Genomic DNA, 23,812 nt, shown 5'->3' on the forward strand with positions numbered 1-23,812 from the left:
TCTTTTTACTCTTTTGGTGAAGTCTTTTGAAGAGCATAGGTTTTTGATTTTTAGAAGATCCCAGTTATCTAGCTTATCTTCTGGGGTTCGTGTGTTGACGGTTATGGTTTGTACCCTGTTAATGCTGTGTATTAGGGCCTATATCATTGGTCCTATTTTTTCTTCTATGAACTTTATAGTTTTTGGCTTTATATTTAGTTCTCTGATCCATTTTGAATTAGTTTTTGCATATGGTGTGAAGTATGGGTCCTGTTTTATTTTTTTGCAGGTGGATATCCAGTTTTGCCAGCACCATTTGTTAAAAAGACTGTCTTTTCCCGTTTGATGGACTTTGGGTCCTTGTTAAAGACCAAGTGACTGTAGGTGGATGGATTTACATCTGGGTTCTCCATTCTGTTCCATTGGTCAATGTATCTGTCCTTGTACCAGTACCAGGCTGTTTTGACTACCGTAGCTGTATAGTAGGTTCTGAGGTCAGGCACTGTGAGTTCTCCAACTTTATTCTTCTTCTTCAGTAGTGCTTTACTTATTTGGGGCTTCTTCCCTTTCCATATAAAGTTAATGGTTAGTTTTTCCATCTCTTTGAAGAATGTTGTCAGTATTTGGATCGGGATTGTATTGTATTTGTAAATTGCTTTGGGTAGAATCGTCATTTTCACAATGTTGAGTCTCCCTATACATGACGATGGTTTGGTTTTTCATTTATGTAGATCACTTTGGGTTTTTTGCAGTAGTGTTTTGTAGTTTTCTTTGTATAGGTCTTTTACATCCATGGTTAGATTTACTCCTAAGCAGTTTATTTATTTAGGGGTTATTATTAATGATATCGTTTTCCGGATTTCTTTTTCATCATTCTCTTTATTGTTATATTGGAATCCAGCTGATTTTTGTATGTTTATCTTGTATCCCGCTACCTGCTGAATCTTTCTATTAGTTCAAGTAGGTTTCTCGTGGAGTCCTTAGGGTTTTCTATGTATAGTATCATATCATCTGCAAACAGATACAGTTTAGTTCTTCATTACCAGTTTGGATGCCCTTTATTTCTTTTTCTTGCCTTATTGCTCTAGTTAGAACTTCCAGAACAATGTTAAATAGGAGTGGTGATAAAGGGCATCCTTGTTTTTTTCATGTTCTCAAGGGGAGTGTTTTCAGCCTCTCTCCATTAAGAATGATGTTGGCTGTTGGTTTTGCATAGATGCTCTTTATCATGTTGAGAAATTTCCCTTCTATACCTATTTTATTGATAGTTTTTTATCAGGGATGGATGTTGGACTTTGTCAACTGCATTTTTTACATCAATGGAGATGATCAAGTGATTCTTTTCTCTCCTTTTATTTATGTGGTGGATTTCGTTGATTGATTTTCTAATGTTGATCCATCCTTGCATACCAGGTATGAATCCTACTTGGTCGTGGTGTATTATTTTTTTGATATGATGTTGAATTCTATTGGGTAGAATTTTGTTGAGAATTTTTGCATCTATATTCACGAAAGTTATTGGTCTGTAATTTTCTTTTTTTGTGGCCTCTTTGCCTGGTTTTGTTTTTAGCTTTATGCTGGCTTCATAGAATGAATTCGGAAGTGTTGCTTCCTTTTCTATGCTCTGAAATAGCTTGAGTAGTAGTGGTACAAGTTCTTCTTTGAAAGTTTTGTAGAATTCTCCAGTGAAGCCATCTGGGCCAGGGCTTTTTTTGGTTGGGAGTTTTTTTTATTACCTTTTCAATCTCTTCTCTTGTTATGGGTCTGTTCAGATTTTCAACATCACTTAGTTGTAGTTTGGGTAGGTAGTGTGTTTCTAGAAATTTTTGCATTTCCTCTAGGTTTTCAAATTTGTTGGAGTACAGTTTTTCATAATATTCTGTTATGATCCTTTTTATTCCTGTTGGGTCTGTTCTAATGTCCCCCACTTCATGTCTTATTTGAGTTATTTGCCTCCTCTCCTGTTTTTCTTTTGTCAATCTGGTCAGTGGTTTGTCGACTTTGTTGATTCTTTCAAAGAACAAAATTTTGGTTTTGACTATATCTATTGCTTTTCTATTCTCTATTTCATTTATTTCTGCTCTGATCTTTATTATTTCCTTTCTTCTGGTGGCTGTGGGCTTTTTTTTTGCTGTTCTCTTTTTATTTGTTTGAGTTGTTTAGTTAATGTTTTGATTTTGTCCCTTTCTTCTTTTTTGATGTGTGCATCTGTTTCTGTAAATTGTCCACTGAGAACTGCCTTTGCTGTGTCCCAAAGGTTTTGGTATGATGTGTTTTCATTCTTGTTTGATTCTAGGAATTTTTTGATTCCATCTCTGATTTCTTCTATTATCCAGTGATGTGTAAGCAGGGTGTTATTCAGTTCCTTGTAATTCATTTTTTTTTCCTTGCTCTTTCTTTTGTTAATTTCTACCTTGATGGCATTGTGGTCAGAGTAGATACTTTTTATTATCTCAAAGTTTTGGATCTTGTTGAGGATTGCTCTGTGGCCTAAGATGTGGTCTATTCTGAAGAACATTCCATGTGCATTGGAAAAGAATGTGTACTTTGCAGCTGTTGGATGGAGTGTTATATACATGTCCATGAGGTCCAGTTGGCTGAATGTGCTCTTTAGGTCTTCTGTATCTTTGCTGAGTTTCTTTTTGTTGTTCTGTCCTTTATTGAGAGTGGTGTGTTGAAGTTTCCTACTATTATCCTGAAACTGTCAATTTTTCTTTTCAGTGTTGTTAGAGCTTGTTTTATGTATTTTGGAGCCCTGTCTTTGGGTGCATAGATGTTTATTATGGTATGTCTTCTTGATGAATCGTCCCCTTAATCATTATATAGTGTCCTTCTTTGTCTTTTATAGCGGATTTTGTTTTAAAGTTTATTTTATGTGAGACTAGTATTGCCACTCCTGCTCTTTTTTGGTAGTTGTTAGCTTGATATATTTTTTCCAACCTTTGATTTTTAATAAATTCACATCTTTGTTTCTAAGGTGTGTCTCTTGTAGACAGCATATTGATGGATCCTGTTTTCTTATCCATTCTGCCACTCTCCATCTCTTTATGGGTGCATTGAGTCCATTTACATTCAGTGTAATTATTGATAGATGTGAGTTTGTTGCTGTCATTTTGTAGTGCTTTTTTTTGTGGTGCTGATGTTTTCTTTGTTCCTCCTATTTTCCTGTGCTGCCTGTTGGTGTGATGTTAAGCATACGGTGCAGGCAGGCAGGATGCAGGGGGGAGATTGTGATGTGTGGAGCTAAGATGGATATGGGAGAGAGGAGAAAGGAACAGGAGTCAAAAACATACAAACAAACAAAACAGAGTGCTAGGGGAGCTTGCCGTTGGAGTGGAGAGATGAGAGACTTTGAAATGGAGAAATACAAAAAGGGGAAGAAGAAGAAAAAAGAAAAGAAAAGAATGAATAAATATAAATTAGAAACAAAAAAGAACAGTAAATTTTCCAGGGATCCCACTGGTGTAGCTACGAGGTCTGGGGAAGTTGTTTCCAGGTGTTGCAGTACAGCCTGGCTAGAAGACATAGAGGTATTCAGTGTCAGGTATTCAGGGGACAGGAAGAGAAGGAAGGTATAGAGAGACGAGAATCTGAGCAATGAAGAAAGACAAAAAGGGAGAAAGAGGGAAAAGAAAACAAAACAAATTTTAAAAATAAAGAACACTAAAAGCTCCCCAAAAAACAGAAAAAAAAAATACATGAAAAAAGAAATGCTCTCAGGGATCCCTCTGTGCAACTGCGGAAGCTGAGGGGATAGGTCCCAAGCCGTGTAGCACTGCCTCGCCAGAACGTCTCCCAAATTGAGAAAAGGGAAAGAAAACAAAGAATTCAAAACAAACAAACAAACAAAAGCTCCAGGATCCCAGCAGCATGGCAGCCCAAACCAGGAAACATTTCCACACACAGATGGAGCTCTGCGGCCCCTTAGGAAGAAGCAAAGATGGCGCATGGAGCCATGTATTTGAGTGAAAGGAGGGGGAGGTGGTGAGAGGTAAGGAAGAAATCAAAAGGAGAAAAAAAAAGCAACTCCAGCAGCCAACAAATGGCACTCAGGGAGTCGTCCAGTGCGGGTGGGTGAAATCCAAGCAGCCAGTGCTTCCTGGCCAAGAGAATGTGGTTGTGGGAAGCAGAGGAGGCAGAGTGGGGTGAAGAATGGTGGGGGGTGGGAAAGCATATATTGCCAGTTACTGGTTGTTCTGTCTCCTGCTGGAAGCTCCATGAAGCTGCTTTCTCATACCCTCTGTTTGCTGGTCTCTGATAGGAGTCCAAGATGGCGGATCCATGCTGTGTTAGCTGATAGGGGACCTCTGAATGAACCTCTCCTCACTCTCCGTTCTCTGTCAGTTTTCTCACTCCATTTGGTGCTTGGCTGAGTACTTTATCTCTTCATTTGATGTTTTAGGGTTTCAGGATTGCTGTTTTCTCTGTTTGGCTTAGTTTTTCAGATCCTTGTTTTGGAGGGACAGCATGGTGCTTCTGCCTAGAGGGCCATGTTTCCAAAACCCTCTAAAGAGTGACGTTCTTGATAAAATATTAATATGATATTTCCTTTGAAAAATATTCTTCATGTACTGTAATTTCATGTTTTACCTTTGTATTTTCCTGCTTAAAAAAATACAGCATACCTATTGTTTTTCCTTCTCCAATGGAATTTTATTCTATGAAAATTACTGTCCCTAATGGGAAACTGATAATCATTTTGTTACAACAACTAATCAACGGTAACTAGATATTGTATTAAATTTCAGACTGCAGTGGTAGAGCAAGTAGCAAGAATATGAGAACTATTTTTGCCTCAATAGTATATTCTTGATACCCACTATTTTTTTCCCAGTAGAAAGATATATTTTAGTTTACTTGCTTAAAATTATAATCTATTCATTATATGAAGTCAAGCAAATAGAGTGAAGTTTAAAAAGTGCCTCAAAAAGTTCTGAAAAGCCCTGATCCCTTCCCAACTGCCTCCTGCCTCACTCCTCGTCATGTCCTCACCAGGAGATGGATTGGTGGCCTTCTTGTCCTGCAGTGTCTCCCCTCCAGGGCAGCCTTGAGTGCTGCATCCTCTACCTGTGAGACTCTCCAATCTTCGCCTTCTCCCGAGACCCTGTGCACCAACACCTTTGCCTCCTTCTCACACTGACTCCTGCTGCTCTCCTGCCCTCCTGCAACATCCCTTACCCCCATGTTAGCAAAGGGGATCCACTGTTGACTTCTCAAGACTTATCTAGCCTGAGAATGAAGCCTGGAGGAGGAGGGGAAAAGAAGCATCTGGAATGCCTTTTTCCCAGTGATTGTTAACATTCAAGGATGTGGCCAAAGAGTTTTCTCAGGAGGAGTGGCAATCCCTCGACCCTGCTCAGAAGGCTTTGTACAGAGACATGATGTTGGAGAACTACAGGAACCTGGTCTCCCTGGATATCTCTTCTAGATGCATGCTCCAGGAATTAGCACCAGATGAGAACATTATTAAAGGAGAATTATTCCTAACAGTGATGTTGGAAAGACATGAAATTCATAGTCTAGAGAATTTTGTCTTCTGAGAAGTCCTGGAAAATATGCATGAATTTGAGAGTCATTGGGGATGTAATGAAAGAAATTACAGAGGAGTGACTAAATCGCATAACAGCAGTCTCACTGGTAGAGAAGACCAACAGCATGACATACCCTGGATAATTTTCTTCTAAAGCAGAGTGTTTCTGTAAGAAAAAATGCATATCAATATTGTAAACATGAAAATCTGTTTGTGAGGGACTTATTAAAACTAAAAAATAACAAGCTACAGAGAAAACAAGAATTTGAAATGTTTTGAAAATAAGATTCGATTAACCTTTTGATCAGATCTGGATGAACTGCAGAGATTTCAAACTGAAGAGAAAATTTATGGACTCAATCAAGTTGAGAAATCTATCAACAATGGTTGCCCAGTTTTACCACTTCAAAGAATTCCTGCTAGTATCAATTTCAGCATTTGTAATAAATGTAGGAAAGTTTTTAAGGATCCCTCATTGCTTACACAACACCAGAAAACACATATTACAGGAAAACTCTATGAATGTATAGAAGATGAGAAGGCTTTCAACCAAAGCTCAATTGTCAGTAAACATCAGAAAATTCATTTTGGGCTAACTGCTCACAAATGTAATGAGTGTGGCAAAGCCTTTAAGTACTTCTCAAACTTCATTAAACATAAGAGAATCCATACTGGAGAGAAACCATATAAATGTAATGTATGTGGCAAGGTCTTCATTCAAAATTCAAACCTTAGGAGTCACCTGCAAATTCATACTGGAGAAAGACCTTATAGATGTAACGAGTTTGGTAAGGCTTTTATCAAACGTTCACAACTTCTGAGACATGAGAGAATTCATACTGGAGAGAAACCTTACAAATGTAATGAGTGTGGCAAAGCCTTTACTGTGCATTCATGCCTTACTCGACATCAAAGACTCCATAATGAAGAGAATCTTTATAAATGTCGTTCATACCTCTGGGATCATGAGAAAATTCATACTGGTGAGAAACCATACAAGTGTATTGAATGTGGCAAGGCTTTTAGGCAACTGTCTGACCTCAGGATTCACCAAAGAATTCACACTGGAAAGAAACCTTACAAACGCAATGAGTGTGACAGAACGTTTACTGTGCATTCAAGCCTTACTAATCATAGGAGAATTTATACTGCAGAGGAACCTTATAAAGATAATGGATGTGGCAAAGTGTTTAACCATTTTTCAAACCTTATTATACAGCAGAAGATACATACTAAAAAGGAGCATTGTAAATCTAATACATCTGTGAATGTTTTTATTTGAAGTTCAAACCTTGATAATCATATAATTCATAGTAAAGAGAAAACTTACAAATGTAATGAGTGTGGCAAATCCTTTACCATGCATTCAAGCCTTTCTAATCATAAGAGAAGCCATACTGGAGAGAAACCTTACAAATGTAATGAGTGTGGCAAATCCTTTACTGTGCTTTCTAGTCTTACTAATCATAAGAGAAGCCATACTGGAGAAAAACCTTACAAAAGTAATGAATGTAACAAAACCTTTACCTATTTTGCAAACCTTATTAGAGATCAGAAAATGCATGCTGAAAATTAACAATGTAAAGCTAATACGTGTGTCAATGCTTCTATTCAAAACTCAAGCTTTGGGGATCATGAGAAAATTCATACTGGAGAGAAACCTTACAAATGAATGTGATAAGTTTTTTTTTTTTTTTTAATCAAATGCTCACTCCATTGGATGCATGAGAGAATAAATACTGGAGAGGAACCCTTCAAATGTAATGATGTCATAAATCATTTAGTTAGTTTTCACAATGGACTACATATCAGAGAGGTCATACTACAAGGAACTAAGTTTCTAGTCCTTCTTAAAGATTAAAAACCTTTTTGTTGTTGTTAGGTGCAATCAAGTCAATTTCCAACTCATAGCAATCCCATATGGCCGAGTGGAACTGCCCTGTAGGGTTTTCTAGGCTGCAATCTTTATAGAAGCAGATCACCAAGTCTGTCTTCCACGGAGAGGCTGGATTGGTTCAAGCCAACAACCTTTAAGTTAGCAGCTGAGCACTTAACTGTTGCACCACCAGGGCTCCTTTAATCAACCTTAGGTGTGAAATGTTGCAGTGTAATTAAAAGTCAGAATCATTTAAAATTTATGAGATGTTAGGTATCAAAAGAACACTTATGATGACTTTCAGCTTGAGGTTTGAAACCTTTATCACAGATCTTTCATGGGTCAATGTGATGGTCTCTGGGAAGGGATTAATAAGGACACTGAATTTAAGATATGGTGAAAATATGAATAAGAAACTGGAGATAGCTTGAGGATAAACACAAAACTATGTATAAATCATCACAATAAATGTGTTCAGGCCTCTCTAGATTTGTTGGTACAAAGGAGGGTCACTGTTAATTATAGGAAATGATTGCTCTACCAGGTGACCAAGAAACAGAGCATGTCAAGAGAGACTTGAGAGGCATATTTTCATGACAACAGAATGATAGTTTACTAGGGACTGCTAATGTGGTGGAAATAATGGAGGAGAAATGATGGTCTCTCTCTCCTTTGTAAGGAATAATACTTTTCATCCTGCTTAGAGTCCTCACTGGAATCATTTGAAGCAATGAATATTCATGAATTTCCCTTAAGAATGAGCTTACTCAATGTGGATAAACTAGGAACATCATATGTTCACTCCCCTAAAACTTTCAGTTAATTTGTACTTGTGACCACTTGAGAGGCAGGATGGACCTCCATCCAAAGTTTGGTTTAGATATTAAGAATGGTGATGCCACATATCAAAGGGGTATGAGAATGCTTATTACATAATGAGAGCTGGGCAGGCTTCACAAGCAGGTATGAAATGGCTGGAGAGATCAGGGATACTAGACTGGCTTGTGTTTCTATGGTAGTTGGGAGGTGGGGCTGGGCTGAGAGTACCTGTATGTGGTTTGAACTTTCCACTAGCACCAAAAGGGAGGGAGCACTTCAGCTTTTTTATCAGCTTGCCCCAATTGGGGCAGAAGGAGAAGAGGAAGAGGCTGAGCCTTAGCCTTAAAAGCTGTCAGTAGTTAAACACCAAGAAGTGGAGTCAGATTCTCTAATAAAATACTGAATATTTGCTCTTGAAGCTCCACAATTTCCTTCATGCTAATATCTTGCTAGGAGTCCCTTGGTGACACAAATGTTTAAGTACTTGACTACTATCTGAAAGGTTGAAGATTCGAATCCACCCAGAGGCACCATGGAAGAAAGTTCTGGCGATCTACTTTCAAAAGGTCACAGCCATTGAAAACCCTATGGAGCACAGTTCTAATCTGAAACACATAGGGTCACCATGAGTTGGAACTGACTCACTGGCAACTGGTTTTCAATATCTTCCCACATGCCCTTTCCTGCAGCAAACACAGGACGCTTTGCACAGTATGATTTTTGAAAATGCTTGTGGAATCTATTTAGATAAAATGCTTAATATTTTTACATTAGTTGCATGAAAATTAATGTGTGAAAGTGCTTATCAGGCAATAAATATGATTTAATAATCTTACTTGAGCAAATTTTCTATGGCTGAAAAAATGTCAACTTGAAATTATGGGGTTAAGCAAAATGTTAACATGATTCTTTTTCAACTATAGTAAAAAAAGTTCCTTAAAAAAAAAAGTTCTGAAAAAGCCAATTTAATATCTGAACCTTTTATTATAATTAATAAAGAAGTAAGAATTGCTTCTTACAACCCTGAGAATGTGAGTAGTGTCAGTAAAGAGATACATTTACTGTATGAGTCATAATTCTTGGTACCTTTCACATGACAGACTAATAATTATTGAAGGTTTCACAGGCTTCTTTCCAGCAGTGATTCCTGAAATGTGATTTTTGAATTGCATGTCACTTAACTTTTGGTAATGTTGTGACACTCCAATATTTCTATCCATTCTACATTTGTTCATTAGAAACTTTGATTTGTATGTGAATGTGTTAATGATGCTATGATAGTCTACAAATAATTTTAAGTCCGAGATTTCTTTATTAATCTCTCAAAGGAAGTAAATTGCTGTTCAAGAATGGAATAACTTGTGTTTTTGCAATTAACTATAGCAAATAACTTGTTTGCTATCCAAATTAACTTCATGTGGTACATTTCAGTAAGAATGTACTAGAAAGAAGCTACAATAGAATTTGGATTTTGAGCAATTAGGGGGAAAGTATAAGGATCTGAGAATTTGCTCTTACAAAGTGGAGTGAATTCTATGATTGGATATTGCAATAAATCTTACCTACAGTTTTCCAGTTCATCTCATTCACTCAAAATCTTACTTAGTAAGTCCACATCTAGCTAGAAGGGTGGCTGGTATACGTAGTGTTTATTCTGGGCAGCCATGCACCCAAATGAAATCCAGAGCTTTGATTACCTAAAGATAAAAGGGAGAGTGGATATAAGGGAAAAATTAGCAGGTTCTTCTGTAGCTTCTTAATAGAAGAATTGCTGAACCAAGTTATACGTTTTGTCTCTTGAAGTGCTTTTTATATGAGCACAAATTGCTTTCTGAAAGATTCTCCTACCAGATACTTCCACAAGTGATACAGGAGAGAGGCTGCCTAGTCATATCCATGCCAACACTGAGTACTAAAATAAATCTTGCCGGTTTGATAGGAGGGGAAAGATACTGATATTTGTGTTGCTTTGATAATAGAAAGGGCTAAATGTTTTCATGTATTTGCTGGCTACTTGTGTTGTTGTTGTTTTTTTTTGTGAATATTCTATGCCCTTTGTCTACTTTGAAATTCAAATCAGCTAGTTATAGCATCATGCAGGGGGAGGGAGAATTTTTCCTTTAGCAATAAGAGTTAAAAACATCCCAGGATTATAGGCAACCTTATTATGAAGGAAATATCATCGAAAAATAACTTACAAAAGTTTTACTTAGTTTTTTTATGACTGAGAAACTTAGGTTCAAATAGTAGTTTGTCTAGATGTAGCAGCAAAGGCAAAAGTATGGAAAATAACATCAGTATAATTAACTATGAGTTTTCTTGATGACTTGCAAACAATTAGATCACTGACAATCTAGCCATTTCAAAAATGGGCTCCTCTCTGAGCCAGGGTAATAATGTGATAGCTGTGCTTCAGTTCAGTGTGGGGAGAAAGGTCACCACATGGGTGGTGACAGGCATTTGAAGCTCCTTCAGAGTGGTGACAAGAGGAAATGAAAGAACTAAAGTGAGACAAATGCTGGCAATTATTGCTAGTTCCTGCATTTATGTGTCACTGTCAATCAGATCCATGCTAATTAAAATTTCAAATTGGACCCGATATAAATACTCAACATGTTTTCATAATATCCATTTTTACTTTACAGTCAAACTGACATTAATCCTCACATTTTCTACTTTGTAGTCACAGAGTGTTTTTTTGCTTTAATTGCAGAGATCTGAGTACTGCCAGTCTCCACTACCTCAGCAGCAGGCAAGCCGTGGCTGACATTGCCAACTTCAGAACTAAAGTAGCAAAGAAAATGGGGCTCACCAGAAATAAATGGGTTTTATTTGGTTGCTCTTATGGAGGCTCACTTGCAGTGTGGTCGAGAATAAAACACCCTGACCTGTTTGCTGCAGCAGTGGGCAGCAGTGCACCGATGCTAGCAAAAGTTAATTTCTATGGTGAGTCTATTTATAAATGGGAATCCTTGGGTGGCACAAACAGTTAACAATCTGGGCTGATAACTGAAAGGTTGGAGGTTCAAGTCCACCCAGAAGCACCTTGGAAGAAAAGTCTGGTGCTATACTTCTGAAAAATTAGCCATTGAGAACCCTACAGACCACAGTTCTATTGTGACACACATGAGGTCACCATGAGTTGGAATCGACTTGGCTGTAACTGGTTTGGTTTTTATGGTATGCATATGCATATATGTATTATATACATATATAATGACAAAAGTATCTGTAAGTTAGTGATTGCTTAATCAAGCATGGGTCAATAACATAGCATCATGCAACTTAACTTGAGTCTTTCTCCCTTCTCATATGACAGGGTTCCGTGAGAGATTCCTATGCTACCAACAGCTGGTAGTTAGTATCCATATTTGCAGCTTTATAACTGGCCATAGCTTCTTAATGGGTGGAAATGATGTGATAAGTCTTAGCTGTTGATTCGATAGTGAAAGAAATCATGATTTAGCTTTTCCAAAGAAGTAAAGGAAAAGGAGTTTTTTTGAAGAATAAAACTTTTCTATTTTGAAGTTGTCTTTCAATTTTCTTTCCTGCTACCTGCCTTTGTGATAAAACATTCATAATTAATGGTGTTAGGATTTCTCCAGGTGGATATAAACTCTTTGTTGGCAATTTGGGCTTCTGCATACATGTTCCCATTAAAATGAGTAGAATATAAAATTTCTACTTAATTAATTTTTTCTTGCAAAAAGAAAACAACACTCCCTCCCCCAAAAAAGAGATACATTCCTTGTAAAATTTCCTTTAATATTTGATCTTTTCAAATATAAACAGTTTATGTTTTTGTAGCCTTGATAGAATCTTATCTGATCCAATAAATCTGAAAGGTGTAAAATTGAGGCATCTCTCTCCCTACCTTTTGTAAATAGTAAAACTTTGAGTTCATTATTAGGACAGGATTTGCACAGCATAGTTATAAGTCTCTGGTTACTAGTGAATTTCTTGGCATTCTGACAAAATCCTTTAATCTTGAAGTTTCTTACCTTTGTCATAAAACGGAGGTAATTGCACACTTGAAAGAATTATATTTTATAAATGGTTACAATTAAATCTTACTAAATGCATCAATTCTTTTCCATATTCTTAGAGTACCTTGAAGGAATTCAAAGGTCTCTGTGCACTTACAACAGCGAATGTTTAGAAGCAGTGAAAGAGGCTTATAATCAAGTTGTGGAGATGCTGAAACTTCCAAAATACTACAGTAAGCTTGAAAGTGATTTTATGTAAGTGGATTGGTTTGTGTTTGAGGTAGTGTGCTTACATATAGTCTTTTATTTACTTGAAATTATACCATTAATGTTATTTTCTTACATGCATTGCATTTCTTTGGGCAAATCTGCTCCCAAAGATATCTTTAGAGTGTTAAAAAACAAACATGTCACATTAAAATCTAAGATGCACCTGACCCAAGCCATAGTATTTTCGATCGCTTTATATGCATGTGAAAGCTGCACCATGAATAAGGAAGACCAAAGAAGAATTGTTACCTTTGAATTATGGTGTTGGTGATTTTGAATATATTCTGGACTGCCAGAAGACGGAACGAATCTGTCTTTGAAGAAGTACAGCCAGAAAGCTCATTATAAGCAAGGATGGTGAGACTTTGTCTCACGTACTTTGGACATGTTATCAGAAGAGATAAGTCCCTGGAGAAGCACATCATGCTTTGTAAAGCAGAAGGTCAGGGGAAAAGAGGAAGACCCTCAACGAGGTGGGATGACACAGTGCCTGCAACAATGGGCTCAAGCATAACAATGATGATGATGGCGCTGTACTGGGCAGTGTTTCATTCTGTTTTATGTAGGGTCGCAATGAACCTACTGGATGGCACCTAACAACAACTACAATAAACAATAAGGAAATCATAGTTGTTTAACATCTGGAGTAGATGTTTCCATGGTAGTGGTGGAAGTTCTTTCTGAGTTACTTAAACTTTAAAAAGTTAGGTTCCAACAATTATATTAAAATATGTTTTCATAGACTCATAGGATAGCTAGAGTATTATGATTAGTAGGCTTAGTGTAATCGACATGACCCAAAAACATGTAGTGCTTCTTAATATACAGATTCCTTGGTCTCTCTGTTTTGTTGTTGTTAGGTGCCTAGAACTGGTTCCTACTTGAGGTGACTCTGTGTCTAACAGAATGAAGCATAACCTGGTCCTGTGCCAACTTCACAATCATTATTGCAGTCACCGTGTCAGTCTATATCCTCGAGGGTCTTCCTTTCTATCACCTACCCTCTTTTTGAACAAACATAATGTTCTTCTCCAGAGATTGATCTGTCCTGATGACATGCACACATTAAGGGAAATGAAGTCTTATCACCTTCAATTCTAAGGAACACTTTGGCTATGTTTCTCTCCCTAAACTCGCTGAATCAGAATCTCCAGGGCAACAGGGTTTGGGATCCGTATTCTTCCCCTGGTTAAATACACAAAATATTCATTATGTAAGTTTTGTGTCTTCTTAGTACAATTTGTGAAAAGATTGAAAATTTCAGCAGAGTTATTCTCTACACTTCATCTCATTTCTGCTTCTGGCTTTGTTCACATGTTACTCCCCATTCTGGAATCTTCTTTCTTTTCATCCTACACAGATCCTACCCATAGTAAAACCTTGATTAAATCCTACCTCCTGCCTAAAGCAATAGCTGACAACTATATGCCCAGCACTGTGCTAATAAGCCGTCTTCACAACAACCCTGTGAGAGAGATACTGTTCTCCTTTCTGTTATAAAGCCAAGGACAACGAGTCTTGGAGAAGTGAGGTTGTTTTTGTTGTTAGCTGCTGTTATTAGGCCCCTGACTCCTGGCAACCCTATGCACAATGGAATGCAAAGCTGCCTGCTTCTCCTCCATCCTCTGATTGTTTGTCAATCATACCACTGTGATCCATAGGATTTTCATTGCCTGTTTTTTGGAAGTAGGTAACCAGGACTTTCTTCCTAGTATGTTTAGACCGGAAACTCCACTGAAACATTTTCAGCTTCATAGAAACTCAGAAGCCCTCACTGACACACAGGTGGTGGTTGTACATGATGTGTATCAGCCAGGATTTGAATCCAGGTCTTCCACATGGAAAGTGAGAATTGTACCGCTGTACCAGTGATGACTCTTGAGGAGTAAGGCAGCTAGCCTAGACATCTCTCTGCAAGAAAGTGTTAGATGTGAGCTCTGAACATACTCTCTTACCAAGGACCTATGTCACACATGAGAGGGACCACTAACCTTGCTAACTGCATTGTATAGCTCCAAGCATCTCCCTCTTCTCTCAGTCCCCTGGAACCTGCAGTCTGTACCTCTCAGTGAGCAATTACTTATAGGCTTTGCTGTTCTTTTCTAGTCCGAACTCAAACATATCAAAGCCCGGGAATAATTTCTATAGGCCTACATAGTTGGCTCAGCCACTTGGTTAGACTTGGAGGAAACATGTGAAATGTGAAAATTTAGAAGATATTTTGTATGTCTGACTACAGAATATCACGCAGCAAAAGAAAATATCAAATTCAACTTGTCTTTGTTCTAGAAATGACATTTTTTCTATAAGAACTTAGGGTTGGGGAGGTTATTGAATGATGGAAATCTCAAACGAAAAAGATCCATATCCCAAAGTCCTTATTCAGGTTCTTGGAGATTTTGGACCATCCCTCTTGGACCACTATCTATTCTATGAGAATGTGTTGACCCAGGAAATATGAAAATTGTGCTCTCGTGAAATCTTTTTTGGCCTAAATCAATTCCAAATGGAAGGATACTTAAATCTCTCTTGTAGAGGATAGACACACAGTAAAGTGGAATACCAGAAATCTTTTAATAGAGATTTGGGTCAGTGGATTTGCTGATGTGGTCACAGTTTGAGTTAGGTCATTTTATAAAATGGATGAAGTAAAGCGCGTTTTCCTTAAAATAGTTTTTTCCGTTTATCAGTACTTACCCTACCTACTTTAAGAGTAATATTAGCTTCAATATTATTAAGTAAAATTTGTTGCTGTTGTTAGGTGCTGTCGAGTCAGTTCCAACTCATAGTGACCCTATGTACAACAGTACAAAATACTGCCTGGTCCAATGCCATTCTCAGAATCATTGTTATGCTTGAGCCTGTTGTTGCAGCCACTGTGTCTATCCATCTCATTGAGCGTTGTCCTCTTTTTCGCTGACCCTCTACTTACTGAGTATGATGTCTTTCTCCGGGACTGGCCCCTCCTGATAACATGTCCAAAGTATGTGAGTCGAAGTCTCCCCATTCTTGCATATAAAGAACATTCTGGCTGTACTTCTTCCATGACAGATTTGCTCTTTATTTTGGCAGTCCATGGAATATTCAGTATCTTTGCCAACACCTTAATTGTGTTTATTTTGAAAGCAGACACAGTATTTTATAGTCATGTATCATACATGTAATTTAATTTCACATGATTTCCCAGTCTAGATAAGTTTCTGTGAATGGCTGTGGGAGTGATGCCTGATTTTTAAAAGTGTGAAACTCTGTCAGTGTGCTACCTTCTTTTTTTTTTTAAATATGTAAATGACATTTTATTTTACTTTTCTTAAATTTTTTTGCACAGTATTTTTTTCTCTTTTTACTTTTTTATTTTTATTTACCACTTATACTGTAGATGAAGGTCTACAGAGCAAACTAGCTTTTCATTTAAAAATTAATGTACATTTTGTTTTGTGACATTGGTTGCCAACCCCACAACATGTCAACACTCTCCCTTTCTCCAACTTAGGTTCCCCATTACTAGTTGTCCTGTCCCCTCTTGCCTTCTTGTCCTTGCCCCTGGGCTGGTGTGTCCACTTAGTCTCATTTATTTTTATGAGTTAAAATTTTGTACTACATTTTTCTGCAGCCCTGTCTGGGACCCTCTATTGTGATCCCTGTCAGAGCAGTTAGTTGTGGTAGCCGGGCACCATCAACTGTGCTTTAATCAGTCTGGTGGAGGCTGTGGTAGTTGTCCTAGTCCTTTGGACTAATCTTTCTCTTGTGTATGTTTTCTTCATTCTCCCTTGCTCAAGACAGGCTGAGACCAGTGGAGTATCTTAGACAGCTGCTCACAAGCTTTTCAGACCTCAGATGCTACTCACCAAAGTGGGATGTAAAACATTTACTTTATAAACTATATTATGCCACTAGAACTAGATGAACTCCGAGATCATGGTCCCCAGGCCTCAGCCCATTAATTCAGTCCCTTATGGAGTTTAGACGTGTCTGTGAAGCTTCTATGATCTTGCCTTGGTCAAGTTGTGTTAACATCCTCAGAATTGTGTACTGTCTTACCTTTCACCAAAGTTACCATTTATCTATTGTCTAGTTAGTGTTTTTCTCTTCTCCCTCATAACCATCAAAGATTGTTTCTTTATGTGTGTAAACTTTTTCATGAGTTTTACACAATATTTGCCCTTTTGTGATTGACTTATTTCAGTCAGCATAATATAATCCAGATTCATCCTTGTTGTGAGATGATTCACAGATCATCATTGTTCTTTATCATTGCATAACATTACATTGTGTGTATGCACCATAGTTCATTTATCCATTGATTTGTTGATGGGCATCTAGGTTGTTTCCATCTTTTTGCTATTGTGAACAATGCCGCAATGTACAAGGGTGTGCATATGTCTATTTGAGTGACAGCTCTTATTTCTCTGGGACAAATATAAAATGAAACAACTATAAAGATCATAGAAGAAAGAATAGGATCAACGCTAGAGGCCCTAATACAAGGTATTAATAGGATACAAACCATAACTAACAGTACAGAAATGCTAAAAGATAAGCTAGATGTCATAGATTGAATTGTGTCCCCCAAAAATATCTGTCAACTTGACTAGGTCATGATTTCCAGTATTTTATGATTGTCTACCATTTTGTCATCTAATGTGATTTCCCTATGTGTTGTATATTCTATCACTATGATGTAGTAAGATGGATGAATGGCAGTTATATTGATGAAATTCTCAAGACTAGATAGCGTCTTAAGCCAATCTCTTTTGAGATATAAAAGAGAGAAGCAAGCAGAGAGACTTGGGGACCTCATATCACAAAGAAGGCAGTGGTGGGAGCAGAGTGCATCCTTTGGACCAGAGGTCACTGTGCTGAGATGCTCCCAGAACAGGAGAAGACTGATGACAAGGACTTTCCTCCAGAGCCAACAGAGAAGGCCTTCTCTTGGAGCTGATGTCCTGAATTTGGACTTGTAACCTACTAGACTGTGAGAGAAAAAATTTCTCTTTGTTGAAGCTATCCACTTGCTATAGCAGCACTAGATAACTAAGACACTAGATAACTGGGATCTTCTAAAAATTAAACACTTATGCTCATCAAAGACTTCACCAAAAGAGTAAAAAGATAACCTACTGACTACTATCTAGTTGTGTTGGACTCAGTGTGATGGAAGCTGTGTTAGCTGTGGTCCATTAATTCTTTGGACTAATCTTTCCTTTGGGTCTTTGGTTTTCTTCATTCTCCCTTGCTCCATATGTGGTGAGACCAGTGGAATATCTTAGATGGCCGCTCACAAGCTTTTAAGACCCCAGATGCTACTCAGCAAAGTAGAAGGTAGAACATTTTATTTATAAACTATATTATGCCAATTAAGCTAGATGTTCCTCAAGACTGTGGTCCCCACTGCCATCAGCCCAGTAATTTGGTCCCTCAGGGAGCTTGGATGTGTCTATGGAGCTTCCATGACCTTGCCTTGGACAATTTGTGCTGGCTTCCCCAGTATTTTGTACTGTCTTACCCTTCAACAAAGTTACCACCTATTTACTGTCTGTTTAGTGTTGTGAAATGCTTTGCAGATTCATCATTGTTCTTTATTATTGTGTAGTATTTCATTGTGTATATGTACCATGGTTTATTAATTTATCTGTTGATGGCACCTAGGTTGTTTCCATCTTTTTCTATCGTGAGTAATGCTGCAATAAACATGGGTGTGCATACGTCTATTCATGTGATCACTCTTATGTCTCTAGGATACATTACTAAGAGTGAGGTTTATGGATTATAAGGTATTTCTATTTCCAGCTTTTTAAGGAAGCACCATATCATTTTCCAAAATGGTTGTATCATTTTGCATTCCCACCAGGAGTGCATAAGTGTTCCAATCTCCCAGAAGCCTCTCCAACATTTACTATCTTCTTTTTTGTTGTTGTTGATTTGTGTCAGTAATGTTGGTGTATTTCATTGTAGTTTTGGTTTGTCTTTCTCTAATGGCTAGTGATCATGAGCATTTCCTTCATGTATCTTTTAATCGCTTGAATGTCTTCTTTGGTGAAGTGTCTGTTCATATCCTTTGCCCCTATTTTAATTGGATTGTATTTTTGTTGTAGAGGTGTTGGATTTTCCTGAAGATTTTAGAAATTAGACGTTTGACAGATTTGTAATAGCCAATTTTTTTTCTCCAGTCTCTAGGTTCTCTTTTTACTCTTTCGGTGAAGTATTTTGATGAGCATACATGTTTAATTTTTAGTAGATCCCAGTTATCCAGCTTATCTTCTGCTGTTTTTGTATTGTTATGGTTTGTATCCTGTTAATGACTTGTATTAGGGTCCCTAGTATTGATCCCCTTTTCTTATGATCTTTATAGTTTGGGGTTTTATATTTAGGTCTTTGATCCATTTTGAATTATGTTTTCTGTATGGTGTGAGGATTGGGTCCTGTTTCATTTTTTTTTTTTTGCATATGGACATCTAGTTTACCAGCACCATTTTTTAAAAAGATTTTGTGTTCCCTATTTGATGGACTTTGGGCCTTTGTTGAAGATCAGGTGACCATAGGTGAATGGATTTACATCTGGGTCCTCAATTCTGTTCCATTGGTCAAGGTGTCTGTCATTGTACCTATCCCAGGCTGTTTTGACTACCATAGCTGTATAGTAGGTTCTGAGGTCAGATAGTGTGAGTCCTCCTACTTTATTCTTCTGCTTCAATAATGCTTTACTTATCCAGGGCCTCTTTCTTTTCCACATAAAGTTAAAGATTAGTTTTTCCATCTCTTTAAAGAATGCTGTTGGTATTTAAATAGAGATTGTGTTTTATTTGTAGACTACTTTGGGTAGAATTCACATTTTCACTATGTTAAGTCTACCTATGCATGAACATGGTATGTTTTTCCATTTATGTGGGTCTCTTTTGGTTTCTTGCAGTAATATATTTTGTAGTTTTCTTGGTATAGGTCTTTTACGCCCTTGGTTATATTTATTCCTTAGTACTTTATGCCTATCCCCAAGAAAGCTGATGTAGTAGAATGTGGAAATTATCAAACAATATCATGACCACATGCATGTAAAGTTTTACTGAAAATCATTCAAAAGCTGCTATAGCAGTATATGAACAGAGAACTGCCCGAAATTCAAGCCAGATTCAGAAGAGGATGTGGAACCAAGGATATCATTGCTGATGTCAGATGGATCCTGACTGAAAGCAGAGAATACCAGGAAGATGTTTACTTGTGTTTTAGTGACTATGCAAAGGCATTCGACTATGTGGATCATAATAAACTATGGATAACATTTCAAAGAATGGGAATTACTGAACACTTATTTGTGCTCATGAGGAACCTGTACATAGATCATGAGGTAGTTGTTAGAACAGAACAAGAGGATTCTGTGCAGTTTAAAGTTAGGAAAAGTGTGTTTCAGGGTTGTTTACTTTCACCATACCTATTCAATCTGCATGCTGAGCAAATAATCTGAGAAGCGGCACTATATGAAGAAGAATAGGGCATCAGGATTGGAGGAATACTCAGTAACAATCTGCGCCTTATGCAGTTGATAAAACCTTGCTTGCTGAAAGTGAAGAGGACTTGATATGCTTAATGATGAAGGTTAAAGACCACAGCCTTCAGTATTGATTACACCTCAACATAAAGTAAACAAAATCCCCAAAACTGGACCAATAAGCAACATCTTGATAAACTTTGAAAAGATTGAAGTTGTCAAGGATTTCATTTTACTTGTATCCACAATAAACACCCATGGAAGTATCAGTCAAGGAATCAAAGGACCCATTGTATTGGGAAAATCTGCTGCAAAAGAACTCCTTAAAGTTTTGAAAATCAAAGATGTCACCTTGAAGACTAAGGTGCACATGACCCAAGCCATGGTGTTTTCAATCGACTGGTATCCATGCAAAACTGGAAGATGAATAAGAAGAATTGATGCCTTTGAATTCTGGTGTTGGCTAAGAATATTGAATATACTATGGACTTCCAAAAGAATGAACAGATCTGTCTTGGGAGAAGTACAACCAGAATGGTCCTTAGACGAAGAATGGCGAGATTACGCCTAATATGCTTTGGATATGTTATCAGGAAGGATCATTCCCTGGAGAAGGACATCATGCTTGGTAAAGTACAGGGTCAGCGAAAAGGAGGAAGACCCTCAACGAGGGTCACAATGTTATATAGGAATGGTGATAAAAACCATCCTTGTCTTCTTCCTGTTCTCAAGGGGAATGTTTTCAGCCTCTCTCTATTAAGAACGATGTTGGCTGTTGGTTTTGTATAGATGTCCTTTTTTAAGTTAATAACTTTCCCTTCTATACCTATCTGTTCCTATCAGGAACAGGTCTTGGACTTTGTAGAATGTCTTTTCTGTGTCAATAAAGATGATCATTTAATTCTATTCTTTTATTTTACTTATGTGGTAGATTACATTGATTGATTTTTTAATGTTGAACCATCCTTGCATACCTGGTTTGAATCCCACTTGGTTGTGGTGTATTATGTATTATTTTTTGATATGATGCTGAATTCTATTGGCTAGAATTTTGTTGTGAATTTTTCCATCCATATTCCTGAGAGATGCAGAGCTGTAATTTTCTTTTTTTTATGGTGTCTATGCCTGGTTTTGGTATCAGGGTTATGCTGGATTCATAGAAGGAATTTGGAAGTATCCCTTCATTTTCTATGTTCTGAAATAATTTGAGAAGAATTAGTGTAAGCTCTTCTTTGAATGTTTGGTAGAATTCTTTAGTGAAGACATTTTGGCCAAGGCTTTTTTTTTTGTTAGGAGTTTTATTATTATTATTTTTTAATCTTTTCAATCTCTTCTCTTGTTATGGGTCTGTTCAGATTTTCAACTTCAGTTTGTGTTAGTTTGTGTAGGTAGTGTGTTTTTAGAAATTTGTCCATTTGCTCTAGGTTTTCATATTTGTTGGCGTATAGTTTTTCATAGTACTCTGTTATGATCCTTTTCATTTCAGTTGCGTCTTTTGTAATGTCCTCCATTTCATTTCTTATTTGGGTTATTTGCATCTCCTCCTGTTTTTCTTTTGTCATTTTGGCCAATGGTTTGTCAATTTTGTTGATCCTTTAAAGAACCAACTTTTAGTCTTGTTGATTCTTTCTATTGTTATTGTATTCTCTATTTAATTTGTTTCTGCTCTGATCTTTATTATTTCCTTTCTTCTGGTGGCTACGGACTTCTTTTCGGTTATCTCTTTATTTCTTTGAGTTGTGTAGCTATTGTTTTCATTTTGTCCCTTTCTGGTCTTTTGATGTGTGCATCTATTGCTGTCAATTGACCTCTGAGCACTGCTTTTGCTGTTTCCCAAAGGTTTTTGTAGGATATGTTTTCATTCTTTTTGATTCTAGGCATTTGTTGAGCTCATCTTTGATTTCTTCTATTACATAGTGGTTTTTAAGCAGTATGTTATTCAATTTCCATGTATTTGATTTTTTCCTTTCTTTTCCTGTTATTAATTTCTATTTAATGACATTATGATCAGAGAAGATACTTTGTATTATCTAAATGTTTTGGATTTTGTTGAGGGTTGCTTTGTGTCCTAAGATATGGTCTATTCTGGAGAATGTTCCATATGTGTGTTAGAAAAGACTGTGTACTTTGTAGTTGTTGAGTGGAATGTTCTAATTATATCTCTGAGGTCAAGTTGGTTGGTTGTGACCTTAGATCTTCTGTGTCTTTATTGAATTGCTTTCTAGATGTTCTGTTCTTTACTGATAATGCTGTGCTGAAGTCTCCTACTACTATTGTGGAACTATCAGTTTTTCTTTTCAATGTTGTTAGAGCTTCCTTTATGTATTCTGGAGCCCTGTCTTTGGGTGTGTAGTTACTTATGGTTATGTCTTCATAGTGAATTGGTCCTTTAATCATTATATAATACCTTTCTTTGTATTTTATGTTAGATTTTGCTTTAAAGTCTATTTTATCTGAGATTAGTATTGCCACTCCTGCTTTTTTTTGGTTGCTATTTGCTTGATATATTTTTTCTATCTTTGATTTTTGATAAATTTACATTTTTATTTCTAAGATGTGTCTCTTATGGAGAGTTTATTGATGGGTCCAGTTATTTTTATCCATTCTGTCACTTCCTGTCTCTTTATAAGTGCATTTAAGCCATTTACGTTCAGTGTGATTATTGGTAAGTGTGAGTTTATTGCTGTCATTTTGTAGCATTTTTTTCGTGTTGCTGATGTGTTCTTTGTTCCTCTTACTCTTCTGTGCTGAATTCCTTTTATTTGTCTATTTTTTTTGTTTCTTTCATTTTTGTAGATTTTGTGTTTTCTGAGACTTTGCTTTTCTTATACATTTTGATGAGTAGGTTTGTTAACTTTCTTTGCTGTTACCTTGAAATTTATCCCTATCTTCCTAAGTTTAAACTAGTCTTGTCTACTTAATAAAGGCTTGACTTCCTCTCCATTTGAAAGTCCTATACCTACACCATTTATTCCCTCTTTTATTGTTCTGATGTTGTTGTCATTTACAGACAACTGGTTCCTTGTTGTAAATTGTTTACTTTTGTTTTATCCTTGAGAGTTCATTATCTAGGTTGGTATCTGGCTGATGTTGTCTCATGTGTAGGTTCAGGTTGTTGTCCGATGTCATTGGTTCTCTAATCAAAGGACTCCCTTTAATAATTCTTGTAAGTTTGTGTTGGTTTTTATGTATTCCCTTAATTTCTCTTTATCTGGAAATGTCCCGATTTTGCCATCATATTTGAGTGAAAGAATTGCAGGATATACTATTCTTGGTTGGCCTTTTTTTTCTTTGAAGACTGTATATATGTCATCCCATTGTTTTCTTGCCTGCATGGTTCCTGCCAAGTAATCAGAGCTTAGTCTTATTGTTTCCCCTTTGTATGTGACTTTTTATTTTTCTCAACCTGCTCTTAGGATTCTTTCTTTGTCTTTGGTTTTAGCAAGTGTGATTACGTCTTGGTGTTTTTCTTTTGAAGTCTAGCATATATGGGTTTCGTTGAGCTTTTAGGATAGTTGGCTTTTCATCTTTCATGATATTATGGAAGTTTTATGTCAACAAATCTTCAATATCCTCACTGTGTTTTCTGTTTTCTCCTCCTGTTCTGGAACTTCAATCACACACAAATTTTTGCTTTTGATTATATTCCACACCGTTCTTTGGGTTTCTTCATTTTTCTCTGATTTTTCCTCAAAGTGGTATCCAAGGATTTGTCTTCAATTTCACTGATCCTGCCTTCCATTGTTTCAGATTTGCTCCTAAATCCTTTTATCGCATTGTCCATTTCTGAAATCTTGTTTTTTATTATTCGGATTTCTAATTCCTGTTTTTGTATGATTTCTAGTTGTTTATTTATTTTGACAGTTTGT

At 36.9% G+C, this 23,812-nt stretch overlaps 2 protein-coding genes across 2 annotated transcripts in view; both read left to right on the top strand.

The window, feature by feature from the left end:
* Positions 1–7,134, top strand: part of LOC105755982 (zinc finger protein 665-like) — a 12,143-nt gene extending 5,009 nt beyond the window's left edge. The window contains exons 2-3 of the mRNA XM_023731207.1: positions 5,818–6,727; positions 6,794–7,134. Coding sequence (XP_023586975.1) covers positions 5,818–6,727; positions 6,794–7,085 — 1,202 coding nt within the window. The 3' untranslated portion in view covers positions 7,086–7,134. The remainder of the gene's footprint in view (positions 1–5,817; positions 6,728–6,793) is intronic.
* Positions 7,135–8,877: 1,743 nt separating this feature from the next.
* The window catches only part of LOC101348347 (putative serine protease K12H4.7), a 34,892-nt gene continuing 19,957 nt past the window's right edge, over positions 8,878–23,812 (top strand). Inside the window, exons 1-3 of the mRNA XM_023731208.1 lie at positions 8,878–8,915; positions 10,888–11,150; positions 12,310–12,445. Coding sequence (XP_023586976.1) covers positions 8,878–8,915; positions 10,888–11,150; positions 12,310–12,445 — 437 coding nt within the window. The remainder of the gene's footprint in view (positions 8,916–10,887; positions 11,151–12,309; positions 12,446–23,812) is intronic.

This window comes from Trichechus manatus, unplaced genomic scaffold, assembly GCF_000243295.1.
Source record: "Trichechus manatus latirostris isolate Lorelei unplaced genomic scaffold, TriManLat1.0 scaffold00041, whole genome shotgun sequence".
Classification (NCBI taxonomy): Eukaryota; Metazoa; Chordata; class Mammalia; order Sirenia; family Trichechidae; genus Trichechus; species Trichechus manatus.